Source organism: Centruroides sculpturatus, unplaced genomic scaffold (assembly GCF_000671375.1).
Source record: "Centruroides sculpturatus isolate CEXI.00-Female unplaced genomic scaffold, Cexi_2.0 scaffold304, whole genome shotgun sequence".
Lineage (NCBI taxonomy): Eukaryota > Metazoa > Arthropoda > Arachnida > Scorpiones > Buthidae > Centruroides > Centruroides sculpturatus.
This window is the reverse complement of record NW_019384662.1, coordinates 126,981-147,415: the sequence shown is the minus strand read 5'-3', so window position 1 is coordinate 147,415 and position 20,435 is coordinate 126,981. Positions and strand designations below refer to the sequence as shown.

Sequence of the window (20,435 nt, the reverse complement as noted above, 5' to 3'; positions counted from 1 at the left end):
GGGAATAAACTGCGTAATTTCTAAACCGCTCGGAAATTAATTATTTAATCCATTCGTCTCGTTCGGTGTCGGTCGAATTTCCGCCTTTATTCCGGCCTTTCCGTCTTTGCGCGCCTCGGACTCCTTCGTTAGGCGGATTCTATTTCTCCACAGTCTAATGATCCGTTTCGGGTCTACGTAATTCGATCCCGGCAGGTTTTTCAACTTTAAAAATTGTCGATGTTTCGGTTAGAAATCGGCGCTGAATATTTCGAAACGTCGACCTTAAATCTAATTACGGACGTTTCAATGTCGAACGAAATTAATGTTTGATAGTTTTTTATTATTTTTCCGGCTGTTATATATAACAGAGGGAAAGTATGGCGATCGGTCAAAAAATGACCCCCTCAAGAGTTTTACTTTTTTGGACTCGGAACCTCGAAATGTCGAGAAATGGAAAAAAAAAGAAATTCGGGGATAATTTCTGTATGTATGGATGTTTGTGTGTGTGTGGAGGCCCGATCTTGTTCATCCTCTTTAAAGCTTAAAGCCTTAACTCCTGCGCATTTTGTCCTGATAAGCAAACCTCCCTGCCAAATTTTCTGAAATTTGGCAGGGAGGTTTGCTTATCAGAGGAGTGTTGTTATTAAATTTTAATGATTAAAGGTCGAGAGCGTGGGGAAATAAAGGAAATCGTGTGTATCTCCAGTAGGATCGGATTTAATGACGATTTTACTGGTTATTAGAATTTACAAGTTTTTAGAAAAAGTATCTTTACCTTGGAAATTAAGCTTTTTGCCATTTTAAAATAGTTAAAAATACAAAGTTTTAAAAATAAAATATCGTAACGGATGGCGTCACCAAATATTGCCGGGAAATGTAAGCGACTCGTTGGATATTTTCGAATTAGCATCCGAAAGTCTGCGGTAAAATCTGTTTCGAGGAAATTAATTAAATATAAATGTAATTTCTTGCAAACGTTACTTTTACGGAATCACTTTTTTTATTGGATTAACCTCAGTTGTTTTCGCTAACACATCTTATGTGTGTTAACTATGGTTCTTTCTAACGTTTTCTTTTTTAATCAAAATTTACAAGGGTCGTTCTTTACGCAAAATAAAGCAAAATTTAAAAATTTCTTAAACGGGTTGGAAACAATTATCCGTTTAATCGACGCTACTTCGGCGAAATTTAATAGTTTCTCGTCGATTTCCACTCGACTTTTATTAGCCGCGAATCGATCCCGGTTCCTCTAGAAGTGTAAAATTTACTCGTAGCCAGAATTAATTCGAGACTTCCCGACGGACCGGCTCTCCGCGCATTAACCAGATTTTATTCGGAAGTGGAAGGAAACCGGCTTCCGCACAAATCGAATCGTTTCCGTTTGCCCGACTAATCGAACGTAGAGGACGTAGCGCGTCGTTATATACAGTGAAACCTTCTAATGTGACTACCGAAGGAACCGGCTCGAGTGGTCGCATTAGCAGGTTTCGCTGTAATTCGTCTTTCGTTTGGTGTTCGAGAATACTTAAATCGGACAAAAGGTGCTTTTTTAAATTTTGTTAAATACGATTATTGTAAATAATCTTACTTACGCGAATGTGATAAATGAATGACGTTTAATGAATTTTTGAATAATCGTAAGCATGATTTTTTGGAGAAATTCTGCTCTTAATCATTAGACGAATGCAAAATACCAATGAAATGACAATTTTTTTTTACAAGAAATGTGTAAAGTTATCGAAAGTAAGGAATAAATTACCGATAGTGTTGAGGACGTAACTGGATTAAAGATGTCAATTACGATCGAAGCGCAGTTACGTAATTAAAACGCATTATTCCCCGGCTTATTTATTCGCGAATTAACTGTTACGACTAACCGAAGGATTAGTAAAAATAATTTTGTCGATTGGTTTAGCGACTAGAAGACCGACTCGTACCTTCTTTCGTCGGAGATTCCTGTCTACCCGGGAGAAACTAAGTGCGACTTTTAAATAATTTATTTCCACTCCAAACTTTAAAGTGGAACAAACAGTCGCGCTATTTTATACTCGGTGGAAATTACGGATGTACTGTACAGTACTTAATATCGTTAGATTTAAGGATAATTCGTACGTGAACTGTCGAGCCGAGCGTGCGGGTTTTGAGGTTTAAATCCTTATTTGGGAAAAATTAGATCGATACGAAATAATAGAAAAAAGTCTGTATACCCACATTGAAAAAAAATCAAGCAACGAGTTGCGTAACTTTCCCGGCAAAAGAATTTAAAATTGCGTGCGGCACCATCTTTTACGATATTTTATTTTTAGAAAGTTTTTGTATTATTAATTATACAATGGCAAAAAAATTTTCAGGATAGGGACAAGTTTTATTTAAAATAACAACAACAATAATACTGTAAATACTAGTAAAGAGTAAAATCTTAAGTCCGACTCCACTTCGGATACGATTATCCCCCATCCTCTCGACCTTTAACTACCAAAATTTAATAGCATCGATTCCCTAATATGAAATATCCCGTAAATTTCAGAAATTTTCGACGAGGCACGGGAGTGACAAGTTTCAAAGTGGGTGGCCCTCATACACAAACATATACAGGGTGTCTCAGTTAAACGTTTCGGAACTTCTAAGAGGGGTAGGGCGCATCCCAGCGACTCGGAATCATATAGCAATGCAGGGTCGGAAATGCGGTGATGTACTGTACATAGAAACAGCTAACCTCTGGTGCAGGCTTGCAAAGAAATTATGGCGGGGAATACGCCTCATCGGATATCGTTCCGCGTACAAGCGCTGCGCGGCTGGTCCACTGCAATCTGCAGCCCCGTACACCAAATGCATATCGGCTAATCTGCTTCCTTGTGCGAAATGACGATTCCCTGCAAGAACGCTCGAAACTTTCGCGCAACGCCATCTACCGCGTCAGAAAAGCATTTCCGACCCTGCATTGCTATATGATTCCGAGTCGTCGGAATGCGCCCTACCCCTCTTAGAAGTTCCGAAACATTTAACACAGGGGAAAACACTCGAATTGTTTTGCATTTCTCGACATTTCGATGTCCCCCAGTTCAAAAATGTAAAAATCTTGGAGAGATCATTTTTGACCTATCGCCACACTTCCCCTCTTTTATATATATATATATATATGGTTATAACAGAGGAAAAGTAAAAATAAACGAACTACGTTAAAAAAATTATAAGTATATAAGTTTAGAGTAACGCGATACTCTAGACTAAGGGTGCGACTATGCAGACGCGAGAGAGCGAATTTTCTGAGCGAGCGAGAATATGTGGCGAGAAGAGGCGAGAAGCGATAAATATCAAAACTTGTCAGATATGTGCGAGAACCAGAAATTCGCTCTCGCCAGCGATATTTCTCGCTTCTCGCTTGTGCATGGTTTTCCTTTGCGAGAACTATATCGCTCGCAATTTCTCGCTCGCTATTAAATTCGCGTCTGCATAGTCGCACCCTAAGGAGGAAACGAATGGATACAAAATACTATATTTTACATAAGTTTATGTTTATTTTAATTCCTCCTAAATATGAAGGATTAAACCCATGCGCATACAGCTCCCGAAAGTCTTAATGCCACATACAGCGATTAATATTCCAGTTATAATCCGATTCGAACCCTTGTAGTAATTAGGATTTATCTGGCCCACCCTGTCTGTAATAAAAGAAAATCCAGGTCGGTGGGGTAGTCATTTTATGTTCGGAATGTCTCGGAAAAAGTATTCCGAGAATTGCTTTTCAATATAGATTTTATTTTTTACTTTCGAGAATCGAGTCTTATATTATCTGTAACACTACTGTCTAGAACTGATGTTCGAATGTATTAGCTACATATCACAGACACGGTCGAGTGGACTTTGAGGAAATACTGTAGTTTACAGCACGATACGAAATGCTGCGGTTATATCCAGTGACGTTACTAAGATTTTGCTCCGGGGGTGACGTAAAAGGTACAACCAAAACGAAGAAAAACTAAGCGTCCCATCCCTCGCAGCCGATTAAACAACGTCCCGTATATACCCTCCAGACAAACGTTCTAGAATGTTCCCGATATATCCAGAAGGAAACTTCGAGAACATACTCGATATCCGAACTACGATCGACTAAAACAATCCACTCACGTAGTAGACCCTATAAGTAAGCGATCGATAACCGAGCATTCATTTTTTACTTTCCCGGCTATTACATATAACAGAGGAAAAGTATGGACATCGGTCAAAAAATGACTCCCAAAATTTTTACATTTTTCGACTCGGAACACCTCAAAACGTCGAGAAATGTAAAAAAGTTCGGGTTCTTTTTTATATATGTATGTGTGTGTGGGGCACGGTTTTTACCCTCTTTGAAGCTTAGTAACTCCTGCGCTTTTTCTCAAAAATTTCTGAAATTCTGCAGGGAGGTTTGTGTATTAGGGAATCGATGCTATTAAATTTTGGTGATTTTAAATGTCGAGGGGTGGAAAGGTAAAGGGGGTCGTGTGTATCTCCATAGGATCGGACTTATCGACGATTTTACTAGTTATTAGCATTTGCAATTTTTTAAAATAAAACCCAAAATTAAGCTCTTTGCCGTTTTATAATACTTACGATATTTTATTTTAAAACTTTAATATTTTTAACAGATGGCGCCACCAAATGTTGGCTGGAAACTTAAGCAACTCGTTGTTGTATTTTTTTTTTTTTTATAATAAATGAAAAAAATTAATGAATAATTCAATATAAATCAGTTTTAGATTTGTTCTTTAAGAAGAAGTTTTTTTAGTTTAAATTTTATTCCTAAAAATTCTGGAGAGGGATCCAACACCCACATCACCCCCTTAAGTGTGCCACAGGTTATATCGTTTGTCACATCAAATTTCTGCATCTGTCATTACCGAGCCCTCTTTAAATTTATTATATTTTTAATATTTGATGTTGAAATCCAATCACGAATCTATTCCGGGAAGCGATAGTCAAGGTTGTTTTCAGGTGTGACGACTTCGAAAACATATAAAGCGAATAGTACTTTTTTTATTTCTGTAGTTTAAGGTCGAAAATACAAGAATTTCATCAATTCCACGACGAGTCTATAGAGATTTGAAAAAGTATATTTAATCCGCCTTCATACAATTAATTGATTGCATTCATTTGCTTATAAAACTTTTTGGATCTGGATATTAATTTTTGGGCTGCAACTTGAAAAAATTGTAGACCTATAAATTCCCACCGTTGTCTGTCCATACTTAATCTCGAGAAAGGAATTAGATAGATGAAAGTCGAGACCAGATATGCAAATCTTAGGGGCAGGAAGCCCCGATTAACTATATACGAACTTCCGCTGCAAACCCGAAGTCACGTTATTTCGATTCGTTTTGCCCGGAAAGTAGTTAGTTATATGACCGGTGCAACTCTGTCGCTAAAGGAAAAGTATGATGTACAGGGGCGAGCCACTACTAATCTGAGGTGGAGAGCATATATTTTAAATTAAATTAAAAATTTCAGCCCGGGATTGCGACGATATCACAATAAATAAATGCTCGTTTGCATTCAAATAGTGATAGGTAATAGCGTTAATCAAATTCGAATGACGACGTAAGTCTGCCTTGATCTAGATTTCTCTACGAGTTTTTCACGGCATATATAAAATTCAACTGTTTAAGAATCTAGTTTTTTTGTTCAACAGTTGCATTTCCCTTCGTGTTTTTATTGTTTTCTTGTTCTGTTTACTAATTAGGTAGGCAAATTTAATAATTATTGGCACCGTGATTCTGAATTAAAAAAAAAGTTAACACAGGAAATTCGAGTAAAATTTTCGTTAAATCGTTCCACGATTGTACCAGAATTTTAATCTAACTTAAGTAAATAGTTTTTTTATCACCTTTTTTTTAAAATACTGAAAAAGCAACAGATAATTGCTGTGTAGTATCGCGTTGCTAATAAAATTTTAAAAAATTTTCGGAACGAAGCGATTTTGTACGTTAAAAAAAACCTGTTCAAAATGGAAACCTGCCAAACCGGGAATTCCGCGCTATTCCGGTTTACATAGGTTTATTATTGTTGCTGAAACTTTTTAAACAAATGAGTTGCTTAACTTTCCCGGCAACGTTTAAAACTGCGTGTGGCGCTATTTGCTATATTTTATTTTAAAAACTTTTTATGTTTTTAACTGTTATAAATGGCAAAAAAATTAATTTTTAGGGTATGGATGGGTTTCATAAAAAGTTTGTAAATGTTAATAACCAGTAAAATTGTCATTGCGTCTGATCCTATTGGAGATACACACTACCCCTTTATGTCCCCGCTTCATCGACCTTTAATCACCAAAATTTAATACTATCAATCTTCTAATAAGCAATCTTTCCTGCAAAACTTCAGAAATTTGAAAATTAAGCTTTTTGCCATTTTATAATAGTTAAAAATATAAAATCATATTTCATTTTAAACCCTTAACAGATGGCGCCATCAAATGTTGCCGGGAAAGTTAAGCAAACTCGTTGCTGGATTTTTTACGTTCTTTCTATTTTATATAGAACGACGACGATGCTTTTAAAACTCAAGTCATGCAGTATTTAAGATTTACACGAATATAATAGCATGGATGTGTAAATTGGTGTAAAGTTTGTTTTTAGACTGGATGCGTTATTTCCATATTTTGTTAACTTTTTCTTGTTATTTTCTCTTTTAAATACTTAATATTATAATTTATTTGCAATTCCAAAATTAGAGTACTTAGATGTCCTATTTATATACGTAATTAATGTCGATACTGCCAGTGGACAATGCATTTTGTTATAAGACTTCCTATTAGTATCGATTATAAAAAATAAAGGAATCGTTCACATATTACTTTGTGCGATGAAGGAGAATGAGAGATTAAGAAACTTTCGCATACTTTCCACATGGAAATGTGCGCGTTTCCTATTCTTAACCGCTCTCCTCATATAAGGCAATAAAAAATTTTTATTAAGTAGGTACAGTAATTTCCCGGTATTCGCGGATTCGTACGATTAATTTCGTGTTAGTACGAAATTAATTGTACTAAAAATTTTGTGGTTGCTCGCTCGTTGCTTTCACCCCGAGCGATAGTGGATGCAGTCTCGCGACGAACTTCGTCCGCGTAGGACTGATCTCGAGCTTTGCGTGTAGAGTGTCTTGCCACTCTCGCGAATACTCTGGTGCAGGCCCCGTTCTTTGGCATCGAAATTTTATTACGTAGTTGTTATAAATCCACATTTCTGAAAATATCTTTCTGTTAATTGTAAATGGCGAGGTGATTTCTTTAGACAGACTTATGTAGAAAACATTCTGTTTGGGCCAGAGTACGGTTTTTCGCCGAATTTCACATTTTCTCGGAAAGTGTTAACACGTAATAAGCGAATAGGGAGACTGGATTGTGTATGAAACATTAGAGCAGTGTTTCCCAACGTGGGGCCCACGCCCCACAGGGGGGCAATTAGAAAATGGACTCGCCCACAGTTTAAGTTAACCGTATAGCCGCTGTATATGTTAGGGGAGCATAAGAATTTTAGAATGGCTTAGGTGGGGCATAGCACAAAAAAGGTTGGGAAACACTGCATTAGAGATTTGGTTATATAATTTTTTTCTCAAGTGTTTTCGAAATTATAAAATTCGAATTGAAAATTTTAGTTAGTATTACTTTAATTTATTCATAGATCCGTAGAATATTACGAAGAATACTAAGAACATGATATTGAAGAACGTTCCAGCATCCGACTTTTTGGTCTCGATCGAGAATTACGGATCGTTTCTTACGTCTTGGCCGGGTAATCTCGGATACTCTGCTGGGGGTTCTGGAAGTTTTATACGGGTCGAGAGTCCGTTTTCGGTAATGCACGGTGACCACGTCGAAGATTCGTCAATCAACCCGTTTCCTTCCAGGGATGGAGAGTCGGAAAATATACGACTCCCGATTCCCATGAAAAGATTCGACTCTTAACTCCGACTCTCTATCTCTGTTCCCTTCAAGTAAATAAGATCCTTGCTACTGAACATCTTCACGGCCCGGTCGAGATTCGTGAAACGAACTAATTAATACGAAAGAGTTCGTAGTTCAGAAATTAATCGAAAAGAAAATATAATTTGATAATTGTTAATGTTTAAATTAACAACTTCTTCCGTTTATTTATAAATATATCAAGAACGGTACTTTTGGAATGATCCGTGCGTGAAATCCGCGTTAAACCACCGATAAGTAAGCGTAGGATTTTCAGGACCGTGGAGATCTTGTACCGGTAGTCCCGTCAACTGAATGCTTTCATTTTTCAATAAAACAACGTTTTTTTTAAATTAAGTAATAAAAAGAAGACCCAAAGATTTTACTTTCTGTTTAGTGAAAATAACATTCATTTCACAGGAGTAAGGTCCACTCCGGGCCCAGGGAAAAATCCCTAGCTTCTCCCTCTCGAGTCTCGAGTATTTCGAATGGAAATTAATCGTAAATACGGACAACGAAAATAAATGTAAATAATACATAGTTACATTCGGGACTTTTGTCTTTCGTGTATGTAAAATTTAGATTATAGCTTTATGTATCGAATGCGGAGAGCCACCGCGATCTTTCCAGAAGAGAATTTTTAGGAGTTTCGATCATCTTTTTATTTTCCCGACTCGGTTATATATAACAGAGGGAAAGTATGACGATCGGTAAAAAAATGGCCCCAACATTTTTATATCTTTGGACTCGGCACCTTGAAACGTCGAGAAATGCAAAAAAAAAAGTTCGGGTTTTTTCTGTGTGTATGGATGTGGGGGGCACGATTTTGTTCACCTGTTTGAAGCTTAATAACTCCCAATAAGTGTTTATTGTCGAAAATTTCTGAAAACTTGCATGGAGATTTACGTATTAGACTAATTAGAGGATCGATGTTATTAAATTTTGATGGTTAAAGGTTGACGGGGTGGTGAGATAAAGGAGGGTCGTATGTCATATCTCGAGTGAGGTCGGACTAAACGACGATTTTACTGGCTATTAACATTTACATTTTTTTTAAATATAAAACTCATCCCTACCATCAAAATTTAGTGTTTTCCATTATATATTTTTTAATTATAAAAAGTTTTTAATAATAAAATATCATAACAGAAGGCGCCACATACGCAGTTTTAAATGTTGCCGGGAAAGTTAAACAACTGGTTGCTGGATCGACAGACTCGATAACCTAGCACATAGACCTTTCGATTCGAGTAGGAAATTTGTAGAGCTTAACGGTTGAACGATTTTAGAATCTGATGGAAAACGGTCTCGCTCCATTTCAGTTTAGTCCACCTACATTCTCACTACGCACGATTAAATCGGTTATATTCGGACGCCTTTAACGCATCGTTTCTTTCTTGCCTCATTACGATAAGTAGCTCGAAGGTATTCTCAACGGCGCACTTGTGTTACTAATTACACGCCATGTATGCTTTTTTAAGATAAACAATTCGCTGTGCTAGGTTGACGACAATTTTTCATTTCGAATTCGTCCACGAATGAAAGTATTTGCGTATAAAATATATTTGTGAAATTTAACAATGGTTGTTTTACAAATTACAAAAAAAAATTCAAAACACTTTTTAAAACTTCTCAAAATAAATGACGAGAAATTAGTCTTCTCTGTAATTACCGATTTTCGAAGAGAATTGTTTAAAACTAAATATTTGTATAAACTACAACTTTCTTTTAAAAGCAACCGGCTTTATTAATTTAACGTTATCTACAAATGCATTTTGTCCCGACTGTAACGAGGCCTCTTCGGTGGATGTAACGTCGTAATCCGTAGTATTGTTTACATCGTAAACATCACGCTTTTGATGGCAAACTATCTTGCGTGAAGATGTACTGTATTAATACCCCTAACTACCTTATCTCCTCAAATATTGATAATAATACAGAAGAATAATTTATCATTGTTTATTTTGACTTTTTTGAAATGAACCTTTTTAACTTGTAAAGTGTTTTCAATTTAGATCCAAATAATAAGTTATTTGTCACACTTTATACCTATTATTAACAGATATACCTAAATCCTAAACAAAGAATATTGTGACTTAGTAGTATATAATGGATCAATACAGGCTGATGTTGCAAGTACTCTTAAGAAAATCGGTAAACAAAATTTTTGAGCAGGCTCTCAATATACTGCCCAATGATAGGGTGTGTGTTATTTTGTCAATGTTTATTTGTTTTATTTCTATTAAAATTGAGGAAATTGTAAACAAGGAAATAGGAATTTTAAAACTTGCTGTTTTTTCAACATTTTTCTTTGTTTTTTCTCACCCTGCTTTTGAATTTTGTATCTGTACTTAGAATCGAGAACGTTAGAAACCCACTTGCAAATCCAGACGTAGGGTTTGCAATAAAGTTAATTTTGACAAAAAGTAAAAAATAAAAATTACAAATTTCGTTATATAAATATTACAATAATAAATATTAGTGTCGTATAAAATTTACTCTGGGCTGGGTTGCGAGAAGAAATTTCATTGGATCGATGGTATGGCAATGTGACAAATTTGCAATCTGCCAAGGGAGAGCTGGCTTCCCAGGGAATTTTTATGGGAAACCGACCCCTATTTAAGTGTTAGAGATAAGAAAACTGGAAGACTCCGCACGACTAGCTTGTTAGTGAGGTGCAAGAAGAAATTGGAGTCTTCTTACTCTGGTATCTTTAAATGGGGCCTCACGAAATTTTTTGGTCTTGTCAAACTGCATTTATACCCAGACTATTCTATTCGTCTAGGTCCTTTGTTGTAATTCTTAAAAGGCATCGTAAAACATTAATTTGTAATATGTCATTAGTAATCAAGAAATTATGTACTGGTATTTTTAATTTATAAGACATTTAGCTAGAGAAAAATTTATTTTAAATATCATTTAGCTTATATCTTGCAATTTATGTAATAAACTGATATTTGTTTTAATTAGAGATGTGATGATAATAAGTATAAATGAAGAACTGTGTCTTAGAAGATATTTTTCATTTTATTTCATGTATCATATGAACTTTAATTTCCTGTCACAAGGTATTGATTCAATTAGTATACTATATTATGCAATTCATTATGGCAAATATGTGGCACAAACTTATAACCAGTTTATCTGTGTTTGCATTATTAATTTTTAAGTTACCAAATATTAAAAAATAAAGTGCATATTATTACTAATGATGAAACTAATATATAAAATTACACTATCAATTAATTTTAATTTATTCTGTCTTCTATATATGATATGTAATCTATGTGCAGTTTGACTAACTAAATAACAGCAAAACATAAAAACAAAAAAAATATTTAGCAGGTTTCATCTGGTGATTTCTCTATCCATAACCACCATATTAAATACTCAACTCTTTATTCTTTTGCAAATAGATAAAACTAAAAAGTTTTAGAAATGTATCACTCATAAAACCAACACCAGCAAATAACAAGAAAAAAGGAAAATTTATGAATGCTTTTGTCTATGTGAAATAGACATCCTCGGGTATATACAGTGGTGATATTCGAAATATTTAACAAAGGGTTCGCTAACAGAAAATTTTTCCTTAACAATTTTTTTTCACTCAAATGGTGCATCGGAAGGCTGTAGTTTAGTAGTGTTACAGAGTATAATACGTATATTTTAATATATTTTTTAAAAGAAACAAAACCACTGAGAAATGTTACATGTGTTTAACAACGTTCGGAATACTTTGAAAATGTTAACAACGGGTTCGGCCAAACCTGTGCAAACCCGCTGAATATCACCACTGGGTATATACAATATCGAACAAACGGCTAACAAAAATAGAATGTTTGTAATCAGTTTGAACTTTTAAAAAACGTTAATTTTCCTTTTTTTTGTGTTATTTGCTGATGTTGGTTTTATGAGTGATATATTTATACAAACCCAGTTTTTGAGATGTATTGTTTTAGAAATGATTGAGTACATGTAACTTTTGTTATCATTTTGTAACATTAGATTTATCTTTCTGAAATGAATAATTTTTAATAGATCTTTTTATTCTGCTAAAAGTCTAAAATATTTTCAGTTTTTTCTTGTAAATAATGAATACATTTGTTTAATTTGTTCTTTAAATCTATAGCAATATTTTTCTTTTTTCAGATTAGCACTAGAAAGATGCAATGTGAATTATAGATGTAATTTAAATAATTGTGATAATGATGAGAATAATAATAATGCAGATGCAAACAACAATGCTGGTATGTTTTCAAATTTTTATTAGTTTTTAATAATTAATTAATTATATTTACAATATCACAAATTAATTCTTAACATTTTTCAACAAATAGATATTCCGTGTTTCCTTCATTTCATGACTTTTTTTTAATCCATTTTTACTTGTCTGAAATAGAGGTGCATCTTAGAATTAGACCAATGTGCAGAATTTTTAAAAGGGTGAGGCTTAAAAAAAATTTTCTTTAGTGTAAAAATTAATAAACTTTGTTACTCTACTGTATTGTGTTATATAGGTATATAGGCTAAAGAGTAATGGAACAAGTACAAACAATTACAATATATTATACATAATTTTATCTATTATTTAATGTTTTAATTTTTTCCAAATTAGAGAAGTTAAACTTGCCAAAAAACCCCAATGTGCACTGTCTTGTTGAGGCAGAGTGTTAGCAAAGCCTGTTCTATGTGGCTTACAAAATTGTGTTATTTCTCAAAATTTGTTTGATCAATTTTGATTAAACTTTGCCATTTTCCATTAATTGCGATGAGTCATCCAGGACTGTAATAAAAAAATGGGAGTTTGAGTTTGTTTTTCAGATATAAGGTCATTTTATGAGTGTGCACAACAAAGTGATATCACATGAATTCAGCGACTTTGTCTTGCGATATTTCACAGTCGCTAGCATGACTTCTATGGGCTTCACTATAGAATTGAGTTTGTTCCCAAAATTTAATGGGCCGATTTTGATGAAACTTTACCATTTTCCATTAATTGCAGTGAAGAATCCAAAAACATAATGAGGATCCATTTAAATGTAAAAATATAGGAGTCCATGACTTTGTCACTTTAACCCCTCTAATCAAAAACAATGTCCTTGCTCTCTCATGCAACTGAGCAAGCATAACATAATTTAGACCTAAGGGTCAAAAATAAAACCAGCATTGCGTGCACCTAACAGAAAATAGGTGTGAAAAGAGGTGATCCGAGAATGATTGCTTTGTTCTTGGATCACCTCACCATGTCAGCAAGTGCAATGTCTCTCCATACCTGGCCGATGCAAGGATTGTCTTTCTGTACCTGGATAATGCAAGGATCATGTCTCCCATGTCCAGAAGGTACAAGGATTGCCTCTACTGTGGCCGGCAGGTGCAGAGATTGCGTCTTTCGTTCTGGCTCTGCCTCAATTCTATCGTGATGCAAGGACATTGTGCAATGACCTAGGTTAGAATCAATGGCATATTACATTTTCTGTTCAAAACAGCAATCAGAAGTCATTACAAATATTTACATATAATGAACAACACTGTATTTAAGTGCCATAGTAAAGTATAGGCCTACTAATCTTTAAACATTTATTTAAAAAAAATACAAGGAAAAGCCCTCAGCCTGTTCCAACTTTAGAACTGATTCACACATTCAAACAACACTTATAACAAGGAAAGGATTATTTACTGTTACTTTCATCATAACTATAAGTTACCTATCAAATGCATTTTGCCAAAGTGACAATGCTTTGGCCTCTTTAGTGATACCATTCAATCCAGATGCAGTATATTTATAATTTACAAATTATCCCAACATGCATCAATGTTAATGTCATTATTTTAATTAATATTATTTATATTTTTTTATTTATTGTTGAAAAGCATTCTTTAATTTTCTCTTAACAGTATTCTTTTCTTTAAAACAAATTTTTATATTATCTGTGTTAATGTTACAATTTGCCTCACTGCAATGCAAATATCATGGTAATGTTATTTGCATTACACTTTATCTGATACTGCTTGATGTTCTTTTACTCTCTTTTTAAGTAATCTCTTTGTTTCTCCTATATAATATTTAGTTTCCTTTTCACAAGCACAAAATATTTTGTAAACTACTCTAGCTGTATTGAGATTCTTAGGTTTTTTTTTTTTTTTGTGTTAATCTTGATACTCTGTTCTTTTGAGAAGGAGCCAATGCTATGGAAAATTTATGGAATTTGCTTTTATATTTTTCAAATAAACATTTTATATATGGAAACTGGAAATATTGAAAAGACTGTGATTTCATTTTAACTTTAAATCTATCTGAAACATACTTATCATACCATTTTTTATAAAGAGATTCTTAGGATATCCATTTAACAAATATTTATTGAATCTTTGTTCTATTTCATATTCTATATCTTTTCTTTAACATAGTTCTTGATAATAATTTCTTTATTACCATTATAAACACATTTTCCTTAATTGTTAATGGACAATATGATTCGTGTCCAGAAACTCAAGCTTTTATAAACAGAATCTTTAACACAAAGTGTCTGCCAACATATTATTTATAGTTATTTACTGCAGTAAATAACATTATAAATAATTCCCAATAATGTTATTTACTGCAGTAAATAACATTATAAATAATTCCCAATAATGGAAGAGAAAATACGTTGGCGGCCACTTAGTGTTAAAAATTCTGTTTATAAAAGCTTAAGTTTCTGGACTTGATTCTGGATATAAACAGAATATATTTGCATCTATCCAAAGATATCTAGAGGGACAATATGGTTTTTTTACTTAATAGATTTTTTAACATTACACGATTTTTCATACTTAAGAAATTGATATTTTTCATTTATTTATTTTTATTTATTTATTTATTTTTCAAAAGACACTGTGGCCAGGTTGGCCTTTTACAAGCATCTTAACAGTTAATCAAAACAAACAAACAAACAAACAAAAATCAGGACGCGAGCTGAGAAAGAAAAATTAATTAACAACAAATAACGTTGAGTCTTAACCTTTTTTCCATTTTTTTACATTTTTTCTGAAGATTTCATAACTCGATATATTACGTAAATCGTCGCCTAGACTGTTCCAATAGAAGATTAATTGAAAGATCGGTGCAGATCTCCCCATCTCCAGTTTAACAATTGGAAGACTATAGTCACGAATTATACGAGTATCACGTGTTGATCTACGACATTCACTTATACCAATTCCGAGAAAGCTATTTTCTTTTTTTCCGTTTATATATTTGAAGCTCTCCAATAGAATCTGTTTCTTGTAAATATCACTAATCTTGTCAATATTTTCGGTGCGGTAGAGTTCGGATACTGATTCCATAAAGTTTAAATTATAAATTGAACGCAAGTAACGATTTTGTGCTATCTGAAGTTTGTTAACTGCGTACAGAGATGCGGTTCCCCATACAGCGATACCGTATCTTATTCTAGATTCAATGCAAGTGTGGTACAGTCGTTTTGAGAGTGATGTGCTTAAAAAAGCCTGAATTTTCTTATTTATCCCAGTATACTTTGCCAGGGAAAGTGCAACATCATCTATATGTTTATTCCAGCGCAAATTATCATCAAAAGTTACTCCCAAAAACTTAATAGCATTTACTTTTTCTATGTTAAAATCAGTTATTTTAATATTTAGGTGATGCGGATTGATTATTTTATTCCTATTTGCAAAGCAGAGGAATTTAGTTTTATTTTTGTTAATTACTAATCCATTGTTTTCCATATAACTGTTTAAAATTTTTAAGATGTGATTCAAATTCTCCTGAAGAATTATAGCGTTTGTATGAGAATAAGTTATCACTAGATCATCAGCGTACATCAATATATTTTCTTTTAGTATAAAGTTAAACAAGTCATTAATATATATATTGAAAAGCAGTGGACCCAGGATTGAACCTTGAGGAACGCCCTTGTTTGGCCTGAAAGAGCTAGAGATAATCTGTCCAATTTTTACAAAGTAAATTCTATTTGACAAGTATGATTTTAACCAGCTTAGAGGAGTCCCTCTTAGACCAACAGTCTGCAATTTTTGATACAAGAGTTCGTGATTTAAGCTATCAAATGCTTTTGAAAGGTCCACAAAAACAGAAATTGCTATTTTAGATTTGTCGAGTTGTGACGTTATGGATTGTTTCAAATGCAACAAAGCATCTACCGTCGAAAATCCTCGTTTATATGCGTGTTGGTTTCTGTGAATAACTTGGAATCTGTCTATAAAAGTTGAAAATCTCTTGTAAAAAATCTTCTCGAAAATTTTAGCCAACACTGACACTATTATTATTATTACATTTACTCTTCTAATTGTTATATCCAGATAATTAATTTCTTTATCTTTATTCAATTTGAAATAGAATCTGAAATTTTCATGTAGTTTATTAGCATCTTCACTTACAAATATAATTTCAGCAGAAAATATAACATAAAGCAAGAAAATATCATCAACATATCAGGCATAAAAATTGCACACCTGTAAAACTTGCAATTTTACTATCAATCCAGGACATATACATTTCTGCTAATTTAGGTCCTAAAACTGATCCCTTCGATATTTCATCTGTTTTCCTATAAAATGTATTTAAAACACTAAAACAGTTATTTGAAAAGGTAAATTTGATTAAAATTTTTATATATTTAGGAACTCCATAAGTGTTTAATGATTCTTTAATAATAATAAGTTTAATGGAAGGATACATTGATTTAAAGTCCAAACTCATCATTTGATAAGATGGGTGTATTATTTCCTTTAATAATTTGTTAATTAATATGTTCATATTTTTTATGCTATTATCCACTACTGGTATATCCTGTAAAAAAGTTTTTAGAAATAATTCTAATTTATATAACACAGAATACCAAAAGTCTACTATAGGTTGATATATTTTTACCCACTTTGTGTTTTTAACCATATGGTAAGTTTTGGTATTCTTATGTTGCTAAAATCCAAAATTTTCCAAAGTTTTTGCTGTGCTGAAATCTTATTTTTATATATATTTTATTTACATTTATACATATTTCCAACTATTACATATTGTAATGTCTTCAACTTTTATGTAACTATTTCTTAGCCCTATCAAGCGAGTCACCAATGTTATGTTTGAGACAGTTTCCTCAGTCCAGATTGGACAAACTCTCATATGCAGATGGTTTTAATGAGTGACTCCAATTTATCCAAGACTTTCCCGCTAAATGCAAACTGATTTTATTTTATTATTCTTTCATTTTTACTTTTTACTTAAGTTTATTTACTTTAGTTTAATTTAATTTCTTTATTACCCTTTTCTTTATCTGTATTTTTCATCACATTTTTTTCTTTTCTCAACAATAAATCACTTATTATCTTTGATTTGTGACATATTACTGCTCAAACTGCTGGCGCAGGCTAACTACATTGATAAGCATCGTTTTGCGTTTCTTGATGTGACTTACTTTACTAATATTAATTATTTTAATTTTTTTTCAGTAATTTTCCTGAATAATCATGTATTAATTCTTCAGATGATACTACTACTAATTTTTTATTTTCTGTTTCATTATTGTCTATGGTAACCAGTCGATGTGACTTGTCTGCTTTAACAATTAATAATTTATGTTTATTAAAATACTTTTTTATAATTTTTTATATTTACATGCTAATGATATTGAAAGATGATCTTTAATTATAACCTCATCTTTATTTATCTTTATATGATTTATAAGTCTTTGCACATTTTATTCCTTAACTTCTGTTTTTCTTCTGAACTAATCTTTAATAATTGTAAAATGGCATATTCCATATATGTAATTAGTTCCTCTGCATTATAAATTTGTAAATTCATATTGGCTATATGTCAACAACCTATGAAGATCTTTTGAGTACATATCCCTTACTGACATGACACTCAGGATTGTTTGTAGTAAGTATTGCATATTTTTTGTTCAACCATGTCTTCAGACAATATGCACCTTTTACAAAAATACCCTCTTTTGACATCTTGTGTACTTCCTTTGAACATAATATTTGGCTTTGGTTGGTGTCTAGCTATAATAATTATTGGGCTAGAAATGGCAAAAATACTAATAATTTAAAAGACAATTTGGCATTAGAGTTAGGCATTAGGAAACATCTCTTGATAAATTTAATAATTATAATTTAATTAAATAATTTTAGAATTACTTGAAAAAAGAATCGGCCCAAAGCGGGACTCTAACCCACAACTCCTGCTTATTGTGCAAATGTGTTGCCAATTAACTACCTGGACCTTTGTTCTGATCTCCTCTTCTAGCATATATAAGCTAACGATATAACCATCGACGGTTATTACAATGCCAGCTGGGGATGCATTCAGCGCCTATGACATGCAAACAACTCCCAAGGCACTCAACTGGCCATCGCAAATCCCAGCAAGGCATATATAAATAATCAAACATCATTACTACACTAATGCGTTTTAAAGCTAGACACCAACTAAAGCCGAATATTATCGGGCTAGAAACAGCTATAATACTAATAATTTAAAAGACGAGATTCTTTTCTTCCAGTAATTCTAAAATTATTTAATTAAATTATAATTTTTAAATTTATCAAGAGATGGTGCCTAATGCCTACTCTAATGCCAAATTGTCTTTTAAATTATTAGTATTATAGCCATTTCTAGCCTGATAATATTCGACAAATTAATTGCACAACAGATTGCATTTACATTTTGAGCTCAATTTTTCTCTGCATGTACAGTTTGATCTTTGAAGCATCATTCAAATTCTGAAGTAAATTTTTGTCAAATTTAGTGTTCAAACTCAAAAGATTCAAAGCATTCAAAATATGAGGTATCACTATATTTAAAATAATGTATAGATAGAGCATCTCAGCTAAATAATATCTGAAAATTTTATATAAGATACTAAAAACTTTCTATAATATAGGGTGATATAAAGTCTATATATATTTTTGTGAAAATGGTAACAGAATCATATGCTAACAGGTTGTATGAAACATGCTGGACCCATAGAGAATTGCTGTAGTTTATGCATGTTTGATGGGTTAATGTATGTACAAACCATCAAATTCTCCTGGTCTACAGCCACCTAGAGATCATGACTAATTGGTTGGTGGGCAGTATAGTACTTTTCCTCCTCCAGCTTAAGCAAAAACTGGACATGGCATACATGTTTAATGAGTTTTTAATGGAGGATCTTCCACACTGTTGATTGTGGCACATCAAGCTTCCAACTTAGCTCATGGTTGTTGATTAACAACTTTGTGTTATTACAGTCTCTACATGTTGAGCCATTTTGTTAGATCTGAGTATTGTGTAAACCACCTGTTTGCCTAAATTTATTAACCAACAGTCTGATATTAGCCTTGGTGGGAGCAGGTTTCTGAACTTCTGGATGAAGTTTGTCAGTACTTTTGAAATATATTAATCCACTCAAATATGCACAAACCACAGTGATTCTCTCTTCTTGGATCCAACATGTTTCACTTAACCTGGAAACAAATGATTTTGTTACCATTTCCACAAAAATATATAGAGACTTTATAATCATCCTGTGTATTTGTTATACAGCAATCAACTTTCATTTTCATTTTCTTTTTGAAACCGTGTCCTGTTTTATATTTGTGGTGTAGTAAACACTAGTATCGTGTTTTATTCCAAAGACACATGGCAAATTTTCCATCAAATTCCAACATCATACATGGCAACACTTAAGGATACCAGTGCATAAGAAAAAATAAAAAGGGGGTGGAAGGTAAAAAAGGGGGAGGAAACAGTTAAAAATTTTTTACAGTTTTGTTGTATCGAAATATGCTTATAAGCGAAGATTTTAGAACATTTTAACCTTTTAATTTATAATGTATACCAGTTTTTAAAAAGATTAAAGCAGATTTTACGTTTTTAAATTATACAAAGTGTAACCAAAAGGTATGTCTATATATCGTTTATGTACTCATTATTTTATGTAAACTCTCTACTGTAATAAGTTAAATATATATATTGTATTTTAGTTGACTGAAGAGGGTAACCAAAAGGTATGTCTATATATCGTTTATGTACTCATTATTTTATGTAAACTTTCTACTGTAATAAGTTAAATATATATATTGTATTTTAGTTGACTGAAGAGGGGCAAAGCCCGAAATGAGTACAAAACAATGTACCGTATCAACTAATAAAGGAATTTGATGGAAAATTTGCCATGTGTCTTTGGAATAAAACACAATTTCATTTTCATATCTTGTTTGACTTAACATTATCCATGTTTTTAATTAATGAGTTTATCATAAGACTGTGAATTATTGAAATCTTGTAAAAAAAAAAAAATCACTGCAGAACTGGAGGAAATGTCATGAAATATGAAGAACACTTTACAGAACAATGCAGAACTGGAGGAAATGTCATGAACTGGATGAAATGTCATGTTCACAACCTTAACACAACTCCAGCAATATATTGGATTTAAATTTTATAAGCTTTGTTGTTAATTGTTTTTAAATTTAAAAAAAAAATTTAAATTCTTTTTGTCCAAAATTT

General features: G+C 32.7%; 1 protein-coding gene across 1 annotated transcript in view; it reads left to right on the top strand.

Annotated features, from left to right (window-relative positions):
* LOC111626578 (F-box only protein 25-like) overlaps positions 1-20,435 on the top strand; it is a 71,634-nt gene that overhangs the window by 25,534 nt on the left and 25,665 nt on the right. Inside the window, exon 2 of the mRNA XM_023369996.1 lies at positions 12,071-12,168. Within this exon, the coding sequence (XP_023225764.1) occupies positions 12,071-12,168 (98 nt within the window). The remainder of the gene's footprint in view (positions 1-12,070; positions 12,169-20,435) is intronic.